General features: G+C 42.5%; 1 protein-coding gene across 2 annotated transcripts in view; it reads right to left on the reverse strand.

Moving 5' to 3' along the window:
• Window positions 1-26,092, reverse strand: part of NOL9 (nucleolar protein 9) — a 261,084-nt gene that overhangs the window by 60,402 nt on the left and 174,590 nt on the right. For both annotated transcript variants that reach the window (XM_085609003.1, XM_085609002.1), the window contains exon 10: window positions 22,226-22,403. In XM_085609003.1, the coding sequence (XP_085465129.1) occupies window positions 22,226-22,403 (178 nt within the window). The remainder of the gene's footprint in view (window positions 1-22,225; window positions 22,404-26,092) is intronic.

Here is a 26,092-nt window from a genome sequence, read left to right on the forward strand (position 1 = left end):
AGTATGTGCCATTAGCGCTTCTGCTGGCAAAGAGGCGAGTGGCGTGCCGATGGGGCAGGGGGAGGGCGCCCAAATTTAAGGTCTGGATGAACGATCTAACATATTGTCAGGAACAACTTGGCACATATGCGGAACTGTTGCCGGACACCTCTAAACCCAGGGACATTTGGGGGCCACTGAAAAGCTACCTACTTGCATACCCACAGGGCGGTACCGCTGAGGTACGAGAGGGGGAAGGGTGTCCGGAGGGGAGAGGGGAGGGGGGGGCAAGTGCGGGAGGGGGATGAGACCTCTGGTACTACATAAAATGGGTCGCACTTGTGAGGGATTACGATGCCTGGGGAAGTCTGCGTGGGTAGCCCCCTAGAACGGAATAAAATGGACTCTGTCAGACATGATGTTGAGTTGTGTATGAGAGAACTAGTGGAAACTGTGCCACGGACAGATATGGATATTATGGCGAATTCATGCTCCCGATTATAATGCAATTGTTTGAAATGTTTGGAACTATATAAATAAAGCTTTAAAAATAAAAAAATAAAAGTTACTCTTAGAAGCTGAAATTTGGATTGATTGCTTCCAGACACAGCCTCCTGTCCAAGGATCGGCCAAAGAGCTATCTGGATATTAGATATTCTTCAAGGATTGAAGATTTGTACGATCTTAATTTTGGACCGCTGCTTTTAAAATTTAAAGCCAAGTTTGCACGATGGAAATCGCTTCCTTTGACTACTCTTGGGAGGGTAGCCGGGATTAAAATGGCTGTTCTCAGCTATTAAACTTCCTCTTTTCTGCGATACCATGTGTTTTAACAACATCATTTTTTAATGAAGTGGAATCCCTATTTAAATCTTTTTTCTGGCAGAATAAAACCACAAGGTTAAAGCTCGATACTTTATATGAAGGGCTGGAGGAAGGTGGTTTAGCACTTTCCAACTCAAGGGATTACAATTTTGCACAATACATGTCCAGATTTAATGTGAAACTGAGACCAGGTGGAATTTTAAGAACGATCTTATTCGACTGTTCATAATTGAATATGATATTCGAAGACATATTAAAACTAACAAAATCCTTTCCCCCTCCTCCTCTCCTACCTCACCCCTCCATGCTCCCCCCCCCTCTTGAAGGACAATTGCCACTACAACCTACTGTATGACACCCACTGATGGACGTAGACCCTTTATTATTGACCGTATTCAATCCCCCCGGGCTACTCTATTGCCTCTCACAGGTTCTAATATTGGGGACTACTCCCGTATTACCAACCCTAAGGTTCCACTCTATGGACAACGTCTACCTCTTTGATGTTGATATATAACCCACCCACCCCCTGATTTCCCCACCCCATCCTTACCCTTTCCTCCCTCCTGCCACTTGTTCCTTGTCCCCTTTGAGGCCTTAATCTCCTTCCTCCCACCCCTTTGTTCTGTGCAGTCTTCCTCCTTAATAGCACACATATACCTGTAATGACAATAGACTCACTGGGAGTCCTTCACACTGTGCATTACTTATATTGACATGTTCACCTTTAATTCTCAATAAAGAATTATGAAAAAAACCAATAAAATCACCTAATAAAGCTAGTTATAAAAGCAGGAGGTGTTTTTTTAGGAAACACAGGGATCTTAATAGGAGATGTACAGTTCCCCCACATTGATGCGGCTACACCCTTGACAGAATTGGCTGGGGACTCAGGGGCTAAGATGGATCCTAACATCGTCCAAAACTGGTAGAGAATGGAGGTTAGTAAGATTTCATGATTGAGTAAAGGTGGAAGAGTTTGTTGGAAATCCAAGAATTAGTTCAAGGTAATTATCTGCTCCTATAGAATTATGGCCAGTTGGTTTAGTAATCTGAAGATTGGACAGATTTGGGGTGGCCAAAAACTCGTAGCAGCCAAGAGAGTGGAAAAGATTGTATCAAAAGTCAATTAATAAATGAGAGAAGTATCAAGGGCTCAAAATTAACTAGTACGATGTGTGATGAAATTAATATATTGAATTTTAAGGTCTAAAGAGGAGCTAATTGGCGGAGAATGCAATTCTATACGAAATGGTTACTTAATAGAACCCCACAATTTTTAGTCTTGAAAAAGGTTTGGCAGATACAATAAGGTCCTAGTACGTGGTGGACTGTTTTGGGTAATAATCCTACCGCTTAATTAGCTCCCTAGTAAAAAAAAAAAAAAAAAAAAAGGTGCTATATGTTGCAAGGGCAGTGCCAAGATCCTTAATGCTTCAAAGGTGGAGAACGCGGCTGATTCCCTCAGTCAGGGAGTGGATGGTGAAGATGAAGTAAGAGATGGAGAGTGTATGCTCTTCGTTGCGGGGGATTAGGGAATTTTGATAAAATGTGGGGGCAGGTTATGGCAGAAATTCATACAGAGGTAGATTGGCCTTTTCGAAATCTTTTCTTTTTAACCTTTTCTATATCAATGAAATGTGCAGTTTTAAGATTGACCTGTGTCTCAATGAATTGTAATTGCAATGACATTTGTTCTGCTCATGTAAGTTCTGGTTCTTTGGTATGTGTAAAATGATTGTGCTTTGCTTTTTCGCTATGATGGATCTCAATAAATGAAAATAAAAAAGAAAAATACATATGAGAGCACCTTCAAAAGTGCGAGTTCAGTATGTCTGCTGTAAAAAACAAAAAAAAAAAAAGAAATGCAAGGTTTTCATGCAAATTGTCCCATCAGTGATGTACAAAGCACATCAAGTCTCACAACAGCCCCACGTACATGTTTACTGCTGGCCATGGCAAATATGGGTACAGGACATGTTTATGTGTTGAAATGTTGCTGTACTTAAATACAGTCTGGTTTGATGTTTATATTTTCGTTCGAGTAGCATGCTCCTGCCATGTAAACAGTTCCCTGGAAATCCTATTTGGATGAAAATAGCTTGTAAATATCCAGCCCTTGAAACCCTTAAAGCATGGCCAGGCTGTCACACCTCTGTGTATAGGTTTTACCCGTGGCTGCATTCCATGTTCTGAGGCCCTTCAGCAGGTCAGCTGCTCGCTCTAAACTTCAGCGCCTGCTTCGCAACACCCTGCAGATAGCACCATATGTTTACAGACTACACAATGTCTCTATATGCACTGTTATTATGTAGCACTGTAGATCAATAGACCAAATGCGCTTTGCAGGATCCAGGCACTCGTGAACATTCAAAGGAAATTTACAAGTTTCTCTTCATGCAAAACTTTGTCTTCGGGAATTTAAGCAGAGAGAGACTGATGTTCGACGCTTAAGAAGTGCCAATTGCAAGACCAGTTCAGATTTAGAGAAAAAAAAATTAAAAGAAAAAAATACGATGATATCCGAATATCAAAACACAACTGGGAGACAGCGACCGTAACTAGAGCAATGCTAAAAATAATAGCAAACAGGCTGCGGTCCATTTGTCAGATATTGAGGAGACGAGAAATGGCGGCTCACGTTCAAAGTGCACGCAGACATCCACGGAGAGGAACGAGAACAGATACCATTAGAAGAAGCCCAACAAAGCGACCGCCAAATGCAGCCAATTATTTCCAGCCCAGGAAGCCTTTTGAGGACAAGCCTAGGAGTAGTGTACGCGAGCGCGCTAAAAAGAAAAAAAAGAAAGAAAAAAAAAAGGATGCGAGTGGTGAGCGCGACGGGAAAAGTGAGAGCAGGCTGGCGAGTGGTGTGCGAGGTGCACGCACTATGACGAGAGAGGAAAGCCAGATGGCGCCTCTGCTAGTCATTGTGCGCGTAACCGCACGCTCCATGCCACCCGGTCGGAGTTTTGAAAACCCACTCACTAAATGTCTCGCCAGAGCAGCGCATGCGCTGGCTCAGGCAAGACCTAAAAAGTGATTATGAGCTAAAGAAAAATTAAGGCTGTGAAATAGAAGATGGGTATATAAAGGAAAGAGAAAGAAAGACCGGAAGGAAAGAAACATGAAAGGAAATAAGGGAGAAATGGCAGGATGGATGGGTGAAAGGAATGATGAAAGAATTAATGAATAGAGCAGTGGAAGAATTGATAGAGGCAATGTTGAAATGATGGATGGAAGAGTGAAAGATCAATAGGTTAAAGGGTGAATGAACTGAAGGGTGAAGAATAGATAAGGAAAAGTGAAGGATGTGTAGTTTAAATAATGTGTAGATTGATCCATGGATATAATGATGGATGGATGCATGAAAGACAGGCTATAAATATGTATATATGAAAGGACTACAGTTTTCCAATCGCATTCATCCGTCAGGGTTGGTGCACAGCAGTGGGAGCATGTCCCACTATAAAAATGCAAACAGCACTGCGTCGTAGTCACACACAGAGGAAAGCTTGCGTTCTGAGATAGTTGCCATAGTAGTTTATTCAAAAGTTCATTCAAAAGACTGGTGTGTTTCGACCGGAACGGTCTTTGTGGTGTTATTTCTGATATTTATACGTGTTGATCGTCTTATTGCTTAATTTTGCTCGCAAGAAAGTGTCATTCATAGTTGTTGAAATGTCACTCCTAATTACACTGAAATTATGAAAATGTCACACATGGCAATCTGAAACCTTGGCAGCTATGCCCACAGCAGCCCCCGTATTCTAGCCTCCAGGGGCACCATCAGCGCTGTAGCACACAGGCAGTACTACACACTCTTGCCGTCATTGGTTGCACCAGTGAGTTGCCTCATAACAGTCCTACCTCATAAATTAAATGGTACGTGCCGCATGCAGTGGGTGCAGGTGACCTGAGCTTCCAGGCATAGAAACAAGGGTTATTGATGGCAACTGCCTCGAGCCCAGATACCATTTGCATATTTACATACCTTTGTAAACTGGTTACAGAGGCTTAGTTTTTTCTGGTTCCAGTACCCCCTGGGCCCCCACTCTGCCAATTCCTTACATTTGAAATTTACATTTACTGCTGTAATGTGAGAATGCATTCCATGAAAAGGAATATAAAGTAGGGTTGCCAAAAGAAAAATGCCAGCCATGTGTTGTTTAAAGACACTGAAAGACCTCGTCTTCACACTAAATAGGTTTATAAATAAAAATGTATGTATTCATTTGTAATGTGACCTTTCTGTCTTTGTTTCCTTTATCAGTCATGGATCATTCAGGCAGCCCTAGAACATAATTAAAAGTGTTTTCTATTTATATTTGCTGTTCGAAGTACAAGTGCTGAAAATACGGCTTTAGGTGACTGCTTATTTTTGTCCTGTATGGGGCATCAAAATAATGAGCTGGCAACCCGAATCATAAGACTGGAAGTTTGTTGCAGGATCAGCACATTATTTTCGACACACTCGATCCCTATTAATGCCAGAATAACTATAGCTTAACTTATACCTGAAACCCTACGCCGCCAAGGACATGCTTGCTGAGTTACTTCAAGTGTCCGGGAATGCACCCTGCATTCAGACAACTCACTCATTCTCGCCCTTCACTTTTACGCTCACCCTGCACTCACAGCAATAACAATGCACTCACACTGACCACCATGAACTCAGCATTCACCCGCTCACCATGCACTCAGTCATGACTCTGTACTTGCGCTGTTCACCTTGTACCTCGCCCTGCAGTCACGAGCACACTACTCACCCTGCACTCATGTCACACTTCACTCACCTGTCTCCCTCACTGCTCAATCTGTAATCTCACTCAAATAAGCCCATCACTAACCATGCATTCTTTTTTTCAACTCTGCACTTACATCCGCAGCCAAATTCATGTCACCTCACTCACCCTGCAGTCACTCCTCTTTCCCTACTCTCACACTGTTGCATCACTCACGGTGCACTCTTTAATACATGCCTACTCAAGACCATCAACTTTAAGCAGTAGGCACAGTATTTTCAGAATGGACGACTCCGTGCAAAAATCACCAAGGTGGGATTATGAAAAATAAGAAGTACCATAAAGGGACCTGCAGAGATAAAAAACAAAATAGTGTGCATTGCTCTCACCTCTTAAGCCAGTGCTAAGCGCTGCATCCTATTGCACAATATGCTGCATGCACCCCAGTCAGTGGTCCTCATGCACAACATGGAATGGGAACACTTCCGACATAGTATCAAAACAAATGCAATACCCTTCCAACCACACACCCTACACCTATTGTAGTTTGCTACTCATGTAGGCAAGCGCTTCAGTGCTCCAGATAGGGGTAGTAGGCCCTCTATAAATATAACAATACAATACATTCAAGACTGCTCCATCCAGTCTTCTTGGCTCGGTCCTTTAGCTCCTGCCTCCTTGCAGCCGTCCATTCAGTTCATGCCTTCTTGCATCGGCCTTCAAATTCCTGCATTCTTGGCTCTCAAAATCCTCAAACTGTTGAGTGATTACCTCCTCAATCCCATCCCTTCTGCCATTTCCTTCCTGTATCTCTCCTTTGAGTACTCACCTTCTTGCATCCTTCCTCCAGTGCCTGCCTTCAAGTATCCCTTACTCCAACTCTCTACATCAATAGTTGGTATGTTTACGCTACCATAGTGTTAATTAATAATGCTTTGTATTTTCCTTCCTTTTAAGCAGTATTGGTGGAACAAAACGCACAATCACAATCTTTATGGTGTACACAAAACATTCTTACTGCTACCTTCATATTCGTGCACTCTACTACACCACTGACTTTCTATAATTACATTTTACTCAAAGAAATGAGCAAACAGCCAAGAAAAAATTTAAGCGGTGCTCAAAATCGGCAAATTAAATCTAAACAAGAGCAGTTTAAAGGCAAATTCATGAAAATTGACTATGTTAAAGTGTCCAGGTGATCATGGCGCATCATCATCTCATGCATCATTACCAGAAGGAGATGCAGCTGCATCATCAAAAGGAGACAAAGCAGCATTGCCACAATCCCAATTGGTCCCACCACATGACAAAACATTACAGTGCTCTGATCAAACCACAGATGTACCTTTTAGCATTGACACCAATTGTACAAGCACTGCAGGCAACAACTATAGTAAACATTGAAAGCAAAAATAAAAAAGCTGTGTCAGCAGTGCCTCCATCTATTAGTCGGATACATTTCAAGTATTCTAACTAGGCCTACACTGCTACCAGTGACTGAAGAAAGTTCAGAAACTGAGAATACACTATCAGCAGATGAATCTCCAAGTCTACTCTAACAAACAAGTGAAGGAAGTGCTGAAATTGTAAGTGCACCAGATGTATCACTGCTGCTACCAGTGGCTAAAGAAAGTGAAGAACCTACAAATGTGCAACTTGTTTCAGCAGTATTGCCAAACATTGAAGAAGAAAGTGGAGACATTATGAGTAAGGATGTGGAATTACAATTAGAATCAAGCAATAGTACGTTTTGCCAGGATTTGAACCAGAGTGATAGAGGGAACTATTTAGACAAACCTTGGCATGATACAGAGTTACGAAGGTTTGTCATTAGAAGTGGCCCATGCAAGCCTAAAGGACCCTTCAGACAAGATAAAAGCAGGTGCTTTTTCACAAAGTACTACTGCAAGGAAAACAGGACTGGAGATAAGACTACAAGATTGTGGTTGTGCTACTCTTTAAAAATGGGCAGTGCATAATGTGAACCTTGTTGGCTTTTTGGAGATAGAAAACTTTCATCCTATCGGCAAACATGGGCTAATGGCAAGGCAGGTCTTGAAAAAATTAAAGAACACGAAATGATGCGCTCACATTTAGCGGCTTGAGCTGTACATGGAAGATGGAGGCAGGATGAGACGATCGATACACAACTGGAATCAGACTACAAAGAGAAGGTGAACTATTGGACACAAATTCTGAGTAGGATTATCGATGTTACACTTCTGTTGTCAACTTGCAATTTAACTTTCAGAGGACATGGAGAAAAACTGAAAGAAAAAGATAGTGAGAACTTTCTGGCAGTCATTGTACTTTTGGCCAAATATGATCCCGTTTTAAACCATCTGATTACAAAAGAGAGTAGAGTTAAATACTTGAGCCCTGCTGTTCAAAATGAGCTTATTGAAATGTAGAGTACAGGGATATGATGGTGCCAGCACAATGAGTGGTATATATAGTGGAGTGCAAACCAGAATGCGACAGAAAGAACCCAATGCAGTCTATGTACACTGTGCTGCTCAATCTTAATTTAGTGTTGAATGATGCCTGCATGCACATTCCTGAAATTGCAGAATTTTATGACATTCTACAGAAATTATATTTATTTTTCAGCCAAAGCATCAAACGGTGGGAACTTCTTACAATTACAAAAGAGAGCACAACTCATTCAAAGCCAACATTGAAAAGACTCTGTCCAACATGTTGGGCAACCAGACATGATGCTCTCCATGCTCTACGCTATCTTTTTATGGACATCATGAAAGCACTCACTACCATTTTACTGCAGTCTAGAAAGGTTGAGGAGGGCACAGAAGCTCAGGGTCTTAGGAAGTGCATGGAGACTTGAGTTTGTGTTAATGGTTGTGATCCAGTCCAAAGTGCTGGAGACAAATATTGTGTCCAAACTGCTTTGGTCGAATGATCTGGACCTTTTACAAGCATCAAATATTTTAAGTAGCGCAGCAAATACGTTTGCCAGTTTCAGAGAACAGTTTGAAGATGTTAAAAGCTCACCATCTTCACTTGCAGCTGCATGGGGAATTCAACTGCATTTTACACAAAAACAATCACAACGCAAAAAAGCACTTAGATGAACTCTGAAGACCAAAGGCTGTGCAATCTCGAAGACAATTTTAAGGTGTTTGTGTTTTATGCTAACAGATATTGCTGTTAAATCAGATAAAAACTCGATTTGCTGGTATGAACACCATAATCCAATGCTTTTATTTCATGATGCCTTCAGAAATCCTCAGTGCCAGTGAGGAGGAGTTGTTTCAAGCAGCCATGACCCTGGCATCTCATTAAGAAAAAGACCTGTCCATAGAGTTCAAACAACAACTCATCGCTTTCAAAGCAGTGTTGAAAGAACAAATATAACCTCAGGTGGCACAATAAAGGATCGGTCTGACTTTTTTTTGAGAAACCATGCAATTCTGCCCAGTGTTTTGGATGTTGCAACAGCACTGAAACTTTCTTTCAATTCCAGTTACTACAGCAAGTGCAGAAAGGTCATTTTCAAAAGGTAAAATTATTCAAGAACTACCTCCGAAGCACAATGACGCAGGAAAGGCCGTCGGGGCTTACAACGTTAAGCACTCTGTGATCAGGCAAAAAAACTTAAATGTGAAAGCTGTAACAGAAGAGTTTGCACGAAGAAAGGCAAAGGGGCAAACATTCTTTCAGTCAAGTACATCTCTCCAATTCAGTAAAACAAGCAGTAGTAGCCTTCTGCCACCAGTCTAATTTGCCCTCACTCTCCTGGTGTAAGCAGTCTTCAGCCTTGTGTCCACTCCAAGTATTGTTTTCTGCTGTACCAGCCTTCAAACTCTGCAATTCATTTCATCGGGCTCCTGCAAATACTGTTCCTACTCATAGTCGGATGTTCTAAATGCATCGGTCCTTTAAATCCCATGAGGAAGGAGTAAGTAATATGGTATTCTGCCAGTATATCATACTTTAAATATTGTTCGCTTTTATATAGGCTACCTCAATATTCTGAACATACGTTTATAGAGGCAAGAAGAAATGTATTCAGTTTAACAGGACATGTACCCCCTTGACACTTTCTTTTGCACAGACAAAAGGGGCATCATTTGAGTAAACTGCTTTGTTTATTTTCCTGCAGACCTCGTTATGGTTTTGCCGGTCACTTAAATATTTACGCCTTTATGCACAAACTACTTTATCTAGACTGGTTTAATGTTTATGCTGCTAAACTGCTTATCGTTTTTACCACTCACGTTGAAATATTTGCACCTTTATGCACAAATAAAAGGGGCAGTGTTTGACTGGACGGGTTTGAGGTTTATGCTGATAAATTGTTATTACTTTACCAGTCACTTTGAAATATTTATGCCTTCATGCACAAACAGAAGGGGAATTAGTCTGACTAAATAGGTTTGATTCATGTATGCGGTTGCTTGCTGTACTGGTTATTGTTTTGTCAGTCACTTTGAAATATTTGCACCTTCATGTACAAACCAAAAGGGCATTGGTAGACTAAAGTGGTTTGATTATTGTATGCTACTGCCTGCTGTACTTGTTACTGTTTTGCTAGTCCGTTTGAAATATTGGAGCCTTCAAAAAGGGAATTGATAGTTCAAACTGGTTTGATTAGTGTATGGTGCTGTAGTTGTTGATGTTTACCAGTTGCTTTGAAATATGTTCCTTTATGCACACACCAAACAGGGAATTGTTTGATTAACCTGGCTTCATTTTTGCATACTGTTGGACTGGTTTTTACCATGCACTTTGAACGTATTTTCACCTTGATGCAATTAGAAAGTTGGATTGTTTTACAAAACATGCTTGATTTTTGTATATTACTGGAATGGGGATTCCTTTATTATGCACTTTGAAAAGTATTTGCACTTTTTCTTTTGCTTTACTAACTACAGTTTGTGTAGATTGTCACTAAGTACTTGCTGATATGGTTTGTTTTTAGTCTACATGCAGTGTCATTTATGGTGTTGCTTGCACTTGTCTAATACGTGTGCCTTAAATCTTGTATTTAGCATGATTTACACTACAGAAATGATAAATTAAAAACAGACAAAACATCTGCATCAATGTTCTGAAGCATCCAAACAGTTTTCTTCCTCAGCCTTGTTTGCCTGCCTGTTTTGCAATGCTTACTAATAAAGACATGAAGGTAGAAATTCAAATTGCTTCCTCAGTTCACATTATTATCATGCACAACCCTTGACAGTCGCTAGTGTCTGGCATGCAGATAATTCACCAATCTATTTCTCTTGACTTTCGCAGGATACCGAGTTATATCTTGTGCACTTCTCACATGCAATTCCATAAAAACTCGACTGAATATATGTTTGGGTTTGTCTTTCAAAGTTTCAAGTTATTGTCCATAAATGTCAATTCTATTTCAGACCCTTCATAGTTCTTTGTTCTTCAGCCATAGGCAGTTCCTGAGACAATAGCATCGCATCCTTGGCATTGTTCTGATTGCTGCCTCAGTTAAATGATCTGCTTTCGACTGTATTTTTACAAATGGCATTGTTTGTTTCCAACTATCTCATTAGAACTTAGAGAGACATTATAGAGGCATTTCATTTAAATGTTGGAGGTTTCAAATCAAAATATACTAGATTTCTGGGTGGTAGGCTGGGCCGCCGCAGGGGGGGGGGGGCGTGTGGGGTGCTCCATGTGCTTTGCAGGGGGAACCCCTCAAGTTTTGTTACACCACTGTTGGAGAACACAACACTCTTGGATTGAACACACCTGTAATCTTTGACAATGTCTTCTCCTTCATAGCGGTCTACGTGTACCTGTTGTACGCTGGGGTTAAGGTGCCTATGGTAAAATATAAACCTTACTAGATTTTAAAGAAAACTGAATCACGAAAACATAATTCCACCCCATGAAATGTTATAAAAATGATACATTTTAAAGGTTTTCCAGAAGGGGCAAGTATTCTATTGAGTTGGTAACACTGAAGCAAAGTATGTAAGAGGTTCTAGAGCCTGTGAACATCCTGAATATTCTTACTAATCAACAATTTAGGTTGATAGAAATATTTCTCAGATTATAAATTATGTACTGTTCATTAGTTGCCAACTGAAAGTTGGAGATGGGTACAGATTTAACAAGTATCCAAAAACAATGAATTTGACTTTTACCCCAAAATATTTTGCAATGTCACTTACTTCAGGATTAACAGCTTACTGGGACTGGCACCTTAGCCATCTTGTCCACAACAAACATCATTTTGAAAAAATACATGTTCAGAATGGAGCTTTGCATAATAACTGTAGGAAGCCGTCTCTTTATATAGATTACATAAAAGATAAATACTGTGCAGAGTCCAGGTCTACCTTATAAGTGGACAGGGAATTGCTCTAGCAATCCCAAAGGTGCTTTCTTAGGGGCTAGAGTCGTCGAGCAGCCTTAGGCTTATCAGAGAGGAGTGTTCGACATCTGCGATACACACACAGTCAATAACTGGTACACACGACTCAATCAGAACATCCACGCCAATTTATAAAAATAACATGTATGTTTATATATATATATATTTAGGAATCCGAATCAATACGATCAGATAAGTACGTTTCAAAATAGAAATATTTGCAGTTTTCAAAAGTTGACTTGCAAAAGTGCATATTTGAGAGGGAGCAATGTTATCCTATGGAGGAAAAATAAATATTGCATACAAAGTTCTTCACAGTTACTTACGAGACCAATCGCCTAGACTCAAGGCGAGTATCGGGCAAGGTCCATGGCAGCACCAACGGGTCACCTCAGGAAGCACTGGGGCTGCCGGGTGCAGAGGTGCGATACAGCGTCGGATGCTGGGTTCCGTCACAAAGAGGCTGCAGGTTTGGACTGGGAGGCCAGTCCGGCTGAGTTAATAAGAGGACTCGGGTCTCATAATGCTTGGGGACTTCAAGACACCTTTGGTCCTATTCTCCTCCAGTCAAGCGCAGAGGTGTCTGGAGGCATTGAATTTTGTCCACAGCTGGGAAACCCAAGGTGGCCTTCGAGTCTGGGGACCACACTGGCACACATCAACTCGATCTAGGGGGCACTGATGCAGCAGTGCTTTCCGGTGTCAGGTTTTTGGCAGTACTGAGTCCTCACAGTTCTTCTGGGGTGCCTTCAGGATGCAGGGGAGCAGCTCTGTTACTCCACGGGAGTTCCTGGGTCTTGGTTGAAGGCTAGAAGTCCTCCCAGGCTTTTAGAGGCACAGACTGCTGCTGAATGAGTCGCCTTTGGTGCAATTGTGGAGGACTGCAGACAGGCCGGCAGGGTTGGCGCAAAGTCAATTGCTGGTCTTCTGTTTTTTGCTTATACGACTCTTCAGCATCTGTCTTCTTTCAGGTCAGCATGATCTGATTTGCTGGTGCCAGGGGCTCTATACTAAATGTAGGGGTGTTAGGGAAGTGTAGGGTAGTAGTCAATGGGATACATACCCCTGGGGTCACTACACCCCCTATATGACCACTTCCTGTGGAAAATGTGCATAACCCTGTCCCAGAGTTCCAAACTCTGCCATCATAGAAATGGCATCCTCTGATATTTTGTGTCCACATCGGGTAGCCCACCTTAGGGGTGGACTTAGCCTGAGGGTGAACACATCTCTCTGGCTACCAATTCTCCTGGTGCCAAATTAAATAGGCCCTGGTTGGGGAGGAGGGCAGTCAGATGCATACCAAAGGCAGCGGCCTCTTTGAAGCCCCCACCTTGGAATGCAAATTTACAGGTCATCCTGCTGGAAGTGGGTTTGGACACCATCTACCAGAGCAGGCTTTATTTCTAACCTCGTAAGAGCATTGGCCCTCCCCCCGGGGGGTTAGAAACCAGTCTGTTGTGGCAGGCTGGCCAGGACCAGTCAGCCAGCATATAAGTAGCTGGTATGTTTTCAGGGGGCACATGTATGGTGTCCTCTGGGAGTATGTATTAATAAACCCATAGCTGGAATCATTATGGGCTTATTTATACAAACATCTTTGGTTTCAGTGAAGCCATCATGGAGCTGGGGAACTCGTTTTTCCCAGTGTCGAGCCCATATGCTTGAAATGGCTTCCCTAGTTACTTGTACTGGCAGTAATTGAACTGGCCAGCACAGAGGCATATCTGATCATGCAGATATCTCACACTTGCAGTACAGTGAATACTGCCATAAGATTGCAAAGCCTGCTGCTGTAGGGGTGGAGTACATATACTGTATGCAGTATCTGTAGGCATGGCACACAGTGCTGTGTGCCAGGTTGTGTTTTTACTTTTGTTTGCACCAAGACACGCAGCCTGTAATGGCAGTCTGCATGAGTTAGGTGAGCGGCCCCTTAGGCTTAGCACATTACATGCTGCAGCCATGTGGCCCTCTTTGGTACCCATGCTTTAGGTACCTGGGGTACCATTTACTAGGGACTTACAGGGGTGCCCAAGGTATTGCTAATTGGAGGAACAATTATAAAGTTTAGCGAAAGAGAACTGGCACAGGGGACCTGGTTAGCAGGAACCCAGCGCACTCAGTCAAAATTGATAGAATACCAAGCGAAAAGTGGGTGTGACCATGTCAGAAAGGGGCACTTTCCTACAATAACCTTTTACCATAGACCATTGCATTCCATCAGGAAAAAAGAGGGAGGTACTTAACCCAAAATAACTGTATCCGGGACATCTTTTTTAGGTCTCGCCTGAGCCAGCGCATCCGCGGCACTGGCAAAACTTGTAGTTACTGGGCTTCAAAAAGCCGACCACGCTTTTTGTGAGGCATAGAGCGTGCGGGTACGCGCACAAGCGTGCATGCGCCTCGCCTCGCTTCGCCGTCTTGCTCGCCCTTCAACGCTCCTCCCACTCCCACGCGTCTTGTTTTTCATGTTCCTCAGCTTGTTGTATTTATTGCCCAAACCATCACATCTTAAACTCTGACTGGAACATATCCGTATTTATTCCTATTTATCAAGAAGCATTCGTCCAGTATTACTTTATAATCTCGCCTTGAGTGTCGAGGAGAACATGGACACCGATCCGAAAAAAAGACACTTTGTCTTTCCTGTGCTTTATAACTACAGTACCACGGAAGAAGGCTTTACCCAGCTGTCCATTGCCAACCAGTCTGGTGCCGCTGTGGCCTAATATATTTACAGTGTGTGTGTAAATCTAGAAAACAGCTTTTTTCCCTTTTGGCAGTGGCGTGCCAGCAGTGAGCAGTCTGCACTGAGGGCCTGGTGGAATACTCGGTGCCTCCCCCGGACAGGGTCTGTTTGCGCGCTCAGCTCCCACACCCAGTGGTATTTCACAGATGGCCGATGCCAGTTTAAGCCGTCTGGCCTTGGTGTGTTAACATGGCCGATTGATCCCGCAGGCGGCCCAGTCATCCGAGGTGGGCTCAGGCTGACCCCAGCTTGAAGATTTCCTTTTCAAACGCAGGCCTCCCTCAACTGAGCCCAGTTTGTTGGCAGCGATTCCACCGAGCAGTTTTTAAATGCCACCCTATAAACAGAGCGAGATAATGAGGGCACAGAAAAATCTACTGGAGCACGGGGCCAGTGTCATCCTGAGAATGTTGGGCACATTTTTGAGCCCTCTGTTCTGAACAACTTGACATTCCTTCACCCACATTCTGCTAATTTAAGCCCTTGTGATGCCAAAAAGTATTGAAATAAAAATTACTTTTTCTGGAGCGGGGTCACACAAAGTAGAGCTAGGTAGAGAGAAGGAAGAAAGTTGAGATTCAGATATAAAGGCGATGGAGAGAGAAAAATCACTTTTAGTCGGTGCCCTTGGAAGATGGTATTGCTCGGTAATTCCCACTTTGCCATCCCCTAAAAGGTCACTGCTCAGGGCAAGTATTTGAAGGTGTAAAGAGTTGAAAGGACACATTTGACCAGACCTACACACTCCATAACTCCTTTGCTGCAAAATATAGAGGGACTCTTGAATGAGAGACAGTTGCAAGGTGGGGGTGCACACATTCTCGCCTGCGGACATCTCTCTTAGTACTGAATGTTCCAAACGCAATCTAAAATAATGCCCTTATTATATACAGGTAGGCCTTGCAAACTTTCATAGCACTCAAAGTAAAAGTACTACTCCATTATCGAATGGTGGATTTACAAGACTGTGCTATTGTTTCGTGTGACTAGAGGGACAGGAATAATTAGAAACTGTGAAAGGGCCATGACGGTTGGGATGCCAAAGCAAAACACTGATGCACACATTGAAGCCAGCCTGGACCAGACCCAGTCATACATGAAAAGCCAGCATACATCTGGCAACACTGATGTTGTCTTATGTTACTAGTATTTGAGTATTGCACAGGCAGCCAGTGGCCCCTATCCACATGGTTCTGATGTTTTCTTCGCAGATTGGCGAATTTGATTTTTCGCAATAATATGCCATACACTATGTCCATGTTACTCATTGAGGTGTATGTGGGTGATTTTGGTGACCAAGCCGTTAGGCTGGAGGGCTTTACTGAATGGTTACGCAACTCCTAGATCTGAAGTTTTCCAGTTGCATGCAGTTTAGATAGATTAAATGCTGTGTTGCTGGCTCTCTGGCACGCCACAGCTGTATCGAACATTTCTATAGTGTCCTGATTGGGTTTTATTAGGTGTGTAATGCATGTGGGTGATATGTTTCACTGTAATGTGACCTTTGAGTTGGAGGCATACATAGTGGCTTGTGCTGCTGGTGTGTTAGTGATGTGTAGTGAAGAAATGTGCGTGGAACATTTTGTTTAATGAGTTGAAGGTGCTTGGGTGCTGTCGCATAGTGGCTAGTGGATTAAGTTGCACTATAATAACCCATATCCTAATACCAACTGCTTTCAGAACTATATGAGAGCTTACAATAAGGCTTATCTGGGCCCTATTAAACATTATGCAGTATGCTCTGTTTAATGCTTTCAGTTGGAAACCTAACTTTTCAGGGAGCTCGGTGTATTAGGCTTCTACAAGCTACACACTAGCTCTCACTTCCCCCAGCAGCTGATTGCTCACTTGTTTACAAAACCACCACATGGGAGGGAGCGATGCAGGGGCGGGAAGGCAACGCTTTCACCCGGTTCTAGCCAATCAGCATAAGCTTTTGCAAATTGAGACGCCTGGTATCCGCCTCCAACCTTCACCCCACTCAAGAGGAGAGGCGTCCACAGCTAAGATAATCGTGGTCTGCCAGGTGTAGGGCTTGGAGTTCCCGCTCGCCTTTCTCCTATGCTTAACTGGAATAGAAATACCGTCACATCCCGTCCCTTAATGAATGTGTATAGCACTCGTGGACACAATTACAACCTGGATTGGGTCAGGAGTGCAACACCCATAGGGCTGAATGGGCTTTAGCCCTCCTTCGTCAGTGGCTGTAAGAGGGGTAGGCTGGGCTACAGCAGGTGGGCCAAGGGTCACTCATCCTGATTGAAGTCTGAGAGACATTTGAAATTTTTCTGGCTTCTATTTAGTTTATTTCGTTGTTGCTTCTCGTGGTTTCGCTTTCATCTTAATAACCAGTCACGTGGGCTACATAAGGTGTCCTTGCATAGGTTTAAAATTGCAGTGATCCCAAATGTGATATAAACATCAGATGTAGCCATCCAGGGCTCCCATTACAACAAAAGCAGAAAAGGGAAGCTATTATCGGTATGAAAATATTCTAAAAAGCGGTTTGCTTTCCAAAGACAAAGAAAAGTGCATTTTACATTAGTAAATACATCTTAATAGTAGTCTGTTCTTTTAAATTTGAATTACGTAATGCAAGGATAATAACACGTGCCACTATTTGACTAGAAATGTACAAAATATATTTTACATTCTGGCGTGGAGTAGTATTTAGTATACATAGCTTCTCCATTCACAATATATTAATATTGAAACAATTTCTCTTGACACGAGTTCCCCTTTATAGAAAAGATAATTTAAAAAATCCATTAATTTGTAATCCGTCTAAATGAAAGATGGGGTCAAGAGCAGACCGGTAAATGCTTTAATTGTGGTAATGTGGGCGATCTGGAGCCTAGTCAGGTGAAGAGGGCGGTTGGGAAAATAAAACAATAGTAGGAGGTGCAAAGAAAGCACGTGGGAGTGCAGTGTTCCAGGGTTGTGGTACCACTGAGAGGGTAGGTTAGGATATGTAGGGTGAGGTTCAGAAGAGGTTATACATCATCTGTGGATCACTGAATCCCGGCTGAACAGATACTTCAATTTCGTCCTGGACTCTTTAGTACTCAAAAACTGTGGAAATTCGTAAGTACAGACAATCCAAGCTTGGCTGTGGCATTGCAGTGATTAACAAATCATCCATCAAATGGGCACAAGGATATCCTTTCCCTCCTTTGACTGCTGCAGAGTTGCGATTTAGATCTCTCCATCTTACACCCCGTTCTTACACATCATCTCTCTCTCAACCTGGTTTTGAACTGCAAATCCTGGAATAAATAGTCTCTTGCCAAATGCTCTCAAAGAACAGCGTTCAACTGGGGGAATGAAAAATGCAAACTCTTCAGTCCTGTAAAACCCTTCTTCCAACTCTGTGACCTTCAGCAGCACACCTCTCTTCCTATACACATCCAAGGCTGGCTGGATCCTCAATCTCATGATGGCCAATCCCGTCATGGTTTACTTCAGCTTTCCAATACATAGTATAATATTACATGTGGGTTAGGAGTGGCCACAATTGCATTTTTTTCCAAAATGCAAGTAATGTTTGCAAATAGTTGGCTCCGTATCTTGAGAAAAAGTTGGATGTGAGGGCATGCATTTTGTACAAGAAGCACATGAGAATTCAGTAGGAGACTGGTTTGAGGAAAAATGTACCTCTCTACGGTTTTGCTCTCCCTGTAAGACTTTTTCTGCTCAGCCTAGTGTAACGTGGGCACAATTTAAGACCGAAGTTGCACTAATAAAATGGCAAGACATTTTGCAAAATTTGCTTAAATACAGAATTTGTGAATTTCAAAAGAGTTTGTCTATGTAATGAAAATGTTGCCAAGGCCTAATTTGGATACATGGTCCACTATTGTGACTTTTGGAGAAATCTATGTGTACCCTATAGGGCACAATTATTAATTTCAGCAGGGGCTTCACAGCCTGTCATCCTTCTTAAATTTACAAAGTGTGCATCAATAAGCGGACTGCAGAAGTCTGCTGGAGCAAGTGCTACATAAAGCACGTCACAATAATTGTGCAATCAAGAAACCTGTTTCTGCTGAAGTTCAGGTTGCAATAGGAACAAAGTACAACACAATCATTGGCAAAGCATCTAGGTCTCGTGCTGACCATCTGCTTTTAACTTTGTCAATGCTTGTTTTTTCATTTTTTTTCGGGGGGAGAGCTGCTAGACAATTGTCAATATATAAAAGAAAATGGTTAGAAGCTAATATTTTTTGGTCTCGAAAGCACACATTGCTATAGCAATCTGTGGCACTGAATGGAACTACTGTGAAAGGGCATAATGTCTATGCTCACTGTGAAGTTAGCCAATGGCTAAAGTAGGCTGATCCATTGCCCCTGCTCTATGTTATAGTGAGCGTAAGAAATAATCATGAAACGGACAGATAAAGAGATGTCTGAAAGCCCCTACAAGTAAAATGTACTATATATACACATTTTAGTAAAATCAAAAGTTGTAGGCTAACACCGGACCTAAACAAGCATTCGTATAAACAATAGGTCTCGCCTTTGGGACTTTATAAGTGCTTAGCCATGCAACAGTTAATGTTGTTGCACCAAGGATATTGTGCCACATAACTAAACACTTATAAGTTCCCAAAGGCGAGACCTATTGGCTATGCCAATGCTTGTTTATATATTTTTGCACTGATGCATAGGCTTGAAAAGGATTTGGAGAAAGTCTTATGACAAGGAGTCAAAATCTAAATACAAAACAGCTATAAAAAATCTTCACAGGCTTTGCAGAGCAGCTCGGGCGTCCCAAAACTGCCCCAAGACTCGCTTCAACGTGGTCAAGAAACTCTGACCCAAACAAAATATCTCCAGGTCACTTGCGGTCACACTCATTAGGCGAAGAACTGGCCCACTTCTTTGTTAAAAAGGTGGCTGACATTCAACAACATATGACAAAGGGTCAAAAGGCAGAAGAGCAGGCTACTGAATTTGCTCCCAATACCAACGCATGGGAGCATGACATGAAAACATTAATTCCCTGAACACATCTCCTAAAATGAAGTAGTTGCCTCTTCTGGACACCCCTCGTTTTTTGACTATGTTACATTCGATTAAATCAGGCTCTCACAGGTAGATCCCCCCTCCCACCAACTAAGCTCCACCTCATGGGCCCTGATCTACTACAACTGGTGGTTAATTTTCTCAATTACCCTCTACATGTTGGTTATGGTTCACAGACATGGAAGCAGGTCATGAGCTTACCTCTTTAAAAAGCCTCAACTTGACCCCCAGCAACTGGTTGAACTTTTGACCAATGTTTAGGCTACCAGTCATGGAGAAACATGTGAATTTACTGCTTACCACTTTTGTGGAAGCCCAAAACTTCCTACACCTCTCAAAATCGGGTTTTACAGCTGGGCTTAGCACTGAATCTGCCCTCCTAGGAATCATGGAACACCCACGACCACTCCTGGATGAGGGTGGAACAGCTGTGGTAATTTTATTAGAGGTCAGTGTGGCCTTCAACACTGTGTCCCATTCTATTCTTGCAGACATATATTGGGGACACTGTCTTTGGTGGAACAGCCTAAGCCTGTATGACCTCATTCCTGAAAGATCGCACATTGCAGGTTCTCTCTGCCAGTGGTAGGTCAGAGCAGTGTGATCTGACTTTAGGTGTAACAAGGACTCAGCCCTAGGCCCGATGTTATTCAATGTCTATGTATGCCCTCTGGAAGATGTGGTGGAAAGCGGTGGCATAGCCCGGTTTTCTTACGCAGATGACATGCAAATTATTTTTTCCTTGTCATCTACACATAAAACCTTGGGGACCTTAAGTTTGAGTTGCTGTTCATCTAAGTGGAAATCTGACTCCAAAACAAGTTAATGGTGTTAAGACCCAGGTAATGGTCTGAATCCTCGCCTCTGGGGTCCACAGCTTTGGCCAGGAGGCCCTTGGGGTCCTGCCCAAATGATCTCCAACAGTAAAGAACTTTGGCTTCTTGCTTGACAAGAGTCTCCATGAAATATCAGGGGGTGAAGGTGGCCTCCACCTGCTTTGCATTGCTGAAGTAGGTAAAAATACAAATCTGGTTGATTCCACAGTCAGCTCAAAGGACAGTCATCTAGGCTCTGATACGCTCTAGAATAGACTATGGTAGCATTCTGTATTGAGGAGTAGATAAAGCAGCCATCAGATGGCAACAAGTAGTACAGAACTCCACAGCCAGACTCTTGTATCACCTCCTGAAACATGCCTCTGTATCGGACCTCCTCTGAGAGCTTCACTGACTCGCTGTGGAAAAGGGAATACAGGTAAAAGCCTTGATACATGCACAAGGCTAGATCTGGCACAGGTTCACAATCTATCCAAGGCTTGGTGGTGCCTTATCAGCCCATGCGCATTGCGATCACTTAATCGGGGCCTCTGCACAGTCGCCCAGAATCAGAATTGCTCATATGAGGCTGCGGGGGGGGGGGGGGATCGTACCTGTGCATACTTGGGCCAAAGTCCTGAATTTTTTAGAAGACCTGGATGTTTTAACCTAATGGTCTGGTTTGCCCTACATTTGACTAGCACCAGGAAACCCCTTTTGGGTAGCTGAGCCCTCAACAAGATGCTATAATAATTCTTCCCCTAATTCCAGAAGTATTAAACAACTTTTAAGAAACCAAAGACAAAATAATGGTGAATTTGCCTTCTGGCCCCCGAATGGGCATAATCCTATTGTTATTGAAAGTGCTTCTATGCTTCAACGCCATGTTCTCAATGTTCAGGTCCATTTGCGTCATCCATATGCAGTTAAAATGTCATTTACCTATTCCAGCCATTAGCTACAGGGGGAATGGGGTTGTGGTGTGGGGAGGGGAGGAATGACCGACTTGAGTTTTATCCTTTAGCCAAGAACTAGCAAGCAGCTGGGGTTATTTCACATCTGCTCTTGGAATCAAAACATCCATGCGTGGGAGGGGTTGACATTTTCTGTGCTGTGGAATAAAGCAATTATAAGCCTTCTGAGATTTTTAAATACGTTCAATATTGCCGCCATCCCCCACGTCATGGCCATTTCCGTATTTCCTTTGTCACGTTTGGCATTAGGTTGTGCACAACAGACTTGAGGTACATTAAAGAACATAACACCAGGCCATTAGCACCAAAAGATGATTCAGTTTGTGGTGTGTGCTAATCAAACAATCCAGGACTCAATTTGTGAATACCCAATGCAAGATTAGGTTTATTTCATCCCTGAATTTACACACATGTATGCAGGAGCCTTAACAGCTCTGACAATCTGGATTGTTTTCGTTCTTATTTAGCCTGGTACTGAGAGCGAGCGGTCAGCAACAACTGCAATTTGGTGAACTGGTCATCCTTCGCTGGCAAGAGAAACATTCTGCAATACATGCAGAAAGTGTACGGCATGCAACACACATTTAGTTTGCAAACTTGAACAGCACAAACAAGCTTTGCATATTGTGAAAGTTTGATCTAAAATCGGTTACAAACAGAATTTAGATTATGATTAAAATTCTGACCTCCCCCCCCCAAAAAAAAAAAAAAAAAAAAAAAAAAAAACAAATGCAGATACTCACCAAACCCAATACAATCACAGACTGGAGTCTGTGCAAGAAAAATGGGCCCATCGTCCTCACATCCAACATCTTCGAGTAAGCTGCAGAGACCAACCCAACTGGCATTCACAGAATACAGTGCATGACTGAGAGCAACATCAGTATGAATGATCCTCACTGCAACTGCATTAAAAGGCACCTGGAAAATCAAACCACAACCATCAAAAGGAGTACTATTTGGAGGTACGCCATTACACTTTATAGAAGAAAAACAGCTTTAAAAAAAATAAACAAACATTTTGAAAACTGCGATTCTGCACTGAACGCACTTTTTTTGTTTGGAAAGCGACCCTCAGATTTGACCTGGTTTTTGCGTATTTCAACGTCAACAGAATTGGGTCCAGCTGATAAGCGAATAACAATAAAAAGCACATTTTTATCACTAGTTTAGAAAACGTGATCATCTGTAGGTACTGGTAACTTGTATTATTACCCAACTCAGTGGTGCACACTTGATTTACTTTGGAAAGTGCAAAGCTGATTAGACTTGCCAGGAGTCAAACTAGTAATATTGAGCTTACAAATACATTTGTAGTGGTTGCATTAGTCCACCACACCTGAAAAAAAATCTATTACAACCTGTAGGAAAGTAGGATCTGCTTTTATGGATATCCACACTTTTTGCCTGGTGCTAAGCTGTTTTTGACTGGTCTGACTAGGATCCTGCTAATCAGGACCCCAGTCTATCTGGTTTCTTCCTTAAATTGTGTGGTTAGTCCTCAAGTACATCTTAGATTGGATACTGGGTTACCCTTGTAAGTCCCTAGTATATGTAGTAAGGTACCGAGGGCATAGGTACCCCAAAGGTCCTCCATGGGCTAAAGCATGCATTATGCCACCCATGGGAGACCATACAAAATGCAACTACAGGCCTGCCACTGGAGCCTGTGTAAGCTGTTGCTAGCACCACTTCCTAAAGATATTTTTTCTATATCTAGGATCCCTGCCCTTAAAACCTATAAGTCACACCTATAGCAGGCCTTTGCAATCCTGAAGGCAGGTGTAGTGTAGTTCCTATTTCCCTTATAGGCTCTGCGCATTGGAATAATATACACTATAGTTTTTGCATACGACTAAGATCAGTATGCTCCTATCGAGTACATTAAACTTAATTACTTGTGTGTGCCAGCTAACTCAGAGGTCACTAGACATTTCCCTAATGAACAAAAAGGGATTCGTTTCTGACAACCGCATAAACATGACAAACTTGTTTTCCTTAGAATCAGAATGCGTCTCAGAATCGTGGAAACAATTTCACTCAGTCAATCGTGCATGCTTAGTTTCTCCAGAGTTACACAGAAAATAGAAAGACGGACGTTTAAATAAAAGGGTTTATTGAACAGTCTTGTTTCGCCTGTAATTGATATGAGCTGTTACGATCATTAGACAGAAAGCAATATGTATTACGCACAGCGTAAGCAGTAAGAAGAAATAATACTGCAATAGCATTGTCTTTTAGCTAGGACATGTACTCATATATACATACATAAATAACGCAGGCTAAAATGTTAATACTTGTCTGATGCTTCTTAATAGTCCTACCCCGGTGTACCTAACCTAAGTGTGGTGCGAGGTAAAAGTAGGTGCTGTTTTCTATAGTTTGGTATATACTAAGTTTCGTATACCAAGATTCCCTCTAGGTTCTAGTCGGCTCCATACCTTTAGAATGAGCAAAGTAGGAATCTCTATCCGGGTCTCAAACTGTAACACCCCGCGAAGGGAGTCAGAACACTGGAAGCTGGATTCTCTACGAGCAGAGATGACAGCGTCTGGTCAGTGCGTCAGGCCGGGATCTGGTCTCTTCCGAACTTGCCATGGCGAACCGTGCAGTCAAGTCGTGCTGTGTAACCACCGTCCCATGCCGTGGTTTGCCATGGTAAGGCAAGGTATATTTATACCTGGAAGGTATTTAGGAATGCTAGCATTGACGTAAAGTCAGGCAGAGGAAGACGTCATGGATGAACCCCTAAGGAATAGTAGTTCATGCATAATAGATGAGTTCTTGGAGAAATCAATAATCTTAGCTAGGGAAAGTCCCGTTTGGCTTAAGGGTCTGGTTTCTAAGAACTCATTGTAACATGGGATGGACGGATGTAGGTGACCATGCCTGTATTTGGTTAGCATGGCTAATGCCTAAATAACGTCTGGGATTCTATGCCTAAATAAAGGCAAAGCGACTTGTGCCCATATAAGGACATGATTCAGGGAAACCTATATACGGGTATCTAAATAGAAAAACAAAACAGGGTTCTAAGAGAGGGTGCCCCTGCATGAGCAGGGCACCCCTACAGCCTACGGAGCCCATTCTCCCGAGTGGTCAGTGAAGCAGCCATATACCATATAGAGGGGTACCGCATAATTACGCGATGACCATCTCGAAAACTGCTGCAACAAATCCGATCATGTTTGGTATCAAGCATGTTGGAATCATACCCCCACACCGTAAACGGTGTGGAAGAAAACAAGTTACTTACCTGTAACTACAGTTATCCAGTATTGGTATCTTTCATAGATTCACATGCCTGAATCATTCCCCGTCGCCGAGGCGGGAGTCCCACGGTAAATACAAAAGTAGTGCCAAGAGTAAATAATAGTAGTAGGCTAAAAGAAAAAGCCTAAGGCCTAAGTCTTAGTAGCCTATCTACATCATTATAGAAAAAAGAACCAAAGATTGGTCCCAGCCAATCAGCTGCCAGCACCCTCCAGAACCTTCCCAGCAGAGGCAGTTCTCCTCAGATTTTCCTAGCACAAGTGAGAAGTAAGTATACCAGATATAGAGAACTGACTAGCCGGGGAGGAGGGTGGGTGCATGTGAATCTATGAAAGATACCAATACTGGATAACTGTAGTTACAGGTAAGTAACTTGTTTTCTTATCCAGTATTGGGGTATCTTTCATAGATTCACATGCCTGAATCAGAGTAGTAAGCAGTATAACCATATACTGTCGTTTGCGGATGGTGGGAGACACTGGTTCATAAACTCCCAAATAGCATCCACAGTGCTTGAAAAAACACATTTTTTTTTTTTATTTTTTTTTTTTTTAGAGTAGTCTTAAAGGAAGCAAAGCTATATCCAAGTATTAGCTATTATATATATGTATATATATATATATATATATATATATATATATATATTACCTACTGGCGGTCGCCAGTAGGTAGTTATAGTTAGGACCACGTTTCCATAGGAAAACCTCAACATTCTATTTTGAATAACTTTGGCGCCGGTCGACGAATCCTCGCGAATTTCTCAAAATAGGTGGGGCGCTACGCTCCGCTCCTACCCTGAAAGTCTCGGGGGGATTCGTCAAGCGGGGGCTGAGATAAAAGGGGGGTCCCAAAACGCGTTTTTCCCATGCATTTTTCCATAGGACCTTTAGAACGAGCTACAGCCCGAACGGCTGAACAGAATTACTAGAAATTTGGCAGAGAGGTAGTCCCTAGGTCAAGGAAGTGCCTTTTGTAGGTTTGGTGTAAATCTGTTCAGTAGATTCTGAGAAAATAGCCTTTAAATCAATATATATATCTGAGCCCGCTTACGGTACGCTTACCGTACGCTTACGGTAAGCGTACGGTGGCGTGCGCGAGCGCGATTCTGATTGGCTCTTAGATCTTAGTAAACATTCGAATCGGCAGAAACCAGGAAGCGGCGTCCGCCATTTTGTCTACCGCACTGAGTGTTATGTATCAAACATGATGGCCAAAAACATGTTACGGGGATGTTTTGACAACTCCCTCTCACATAGTCATGTTGGGGTAGTCCCCAAACATCCCCCAAGAGCAAAAACGGCATTATTTTTTTTTCGGCAATTTCGCGGGGTACGCTT

The sequence above is a fragment of the Triturus cristatus genome, chromosome 1_2 (assembly GCF_964204655.1).
Source record: "Triturus cristatus chromosome 1_2, aTriCri1.1, whole genome shotgun sequence".
NCBI classification, from domain to species: domain Eukaryota; kingdom Metazoa; phylum Chordata; class Amphibia; order Caudata; family Salamandridae; genus Triturus; species Triturus cristatus.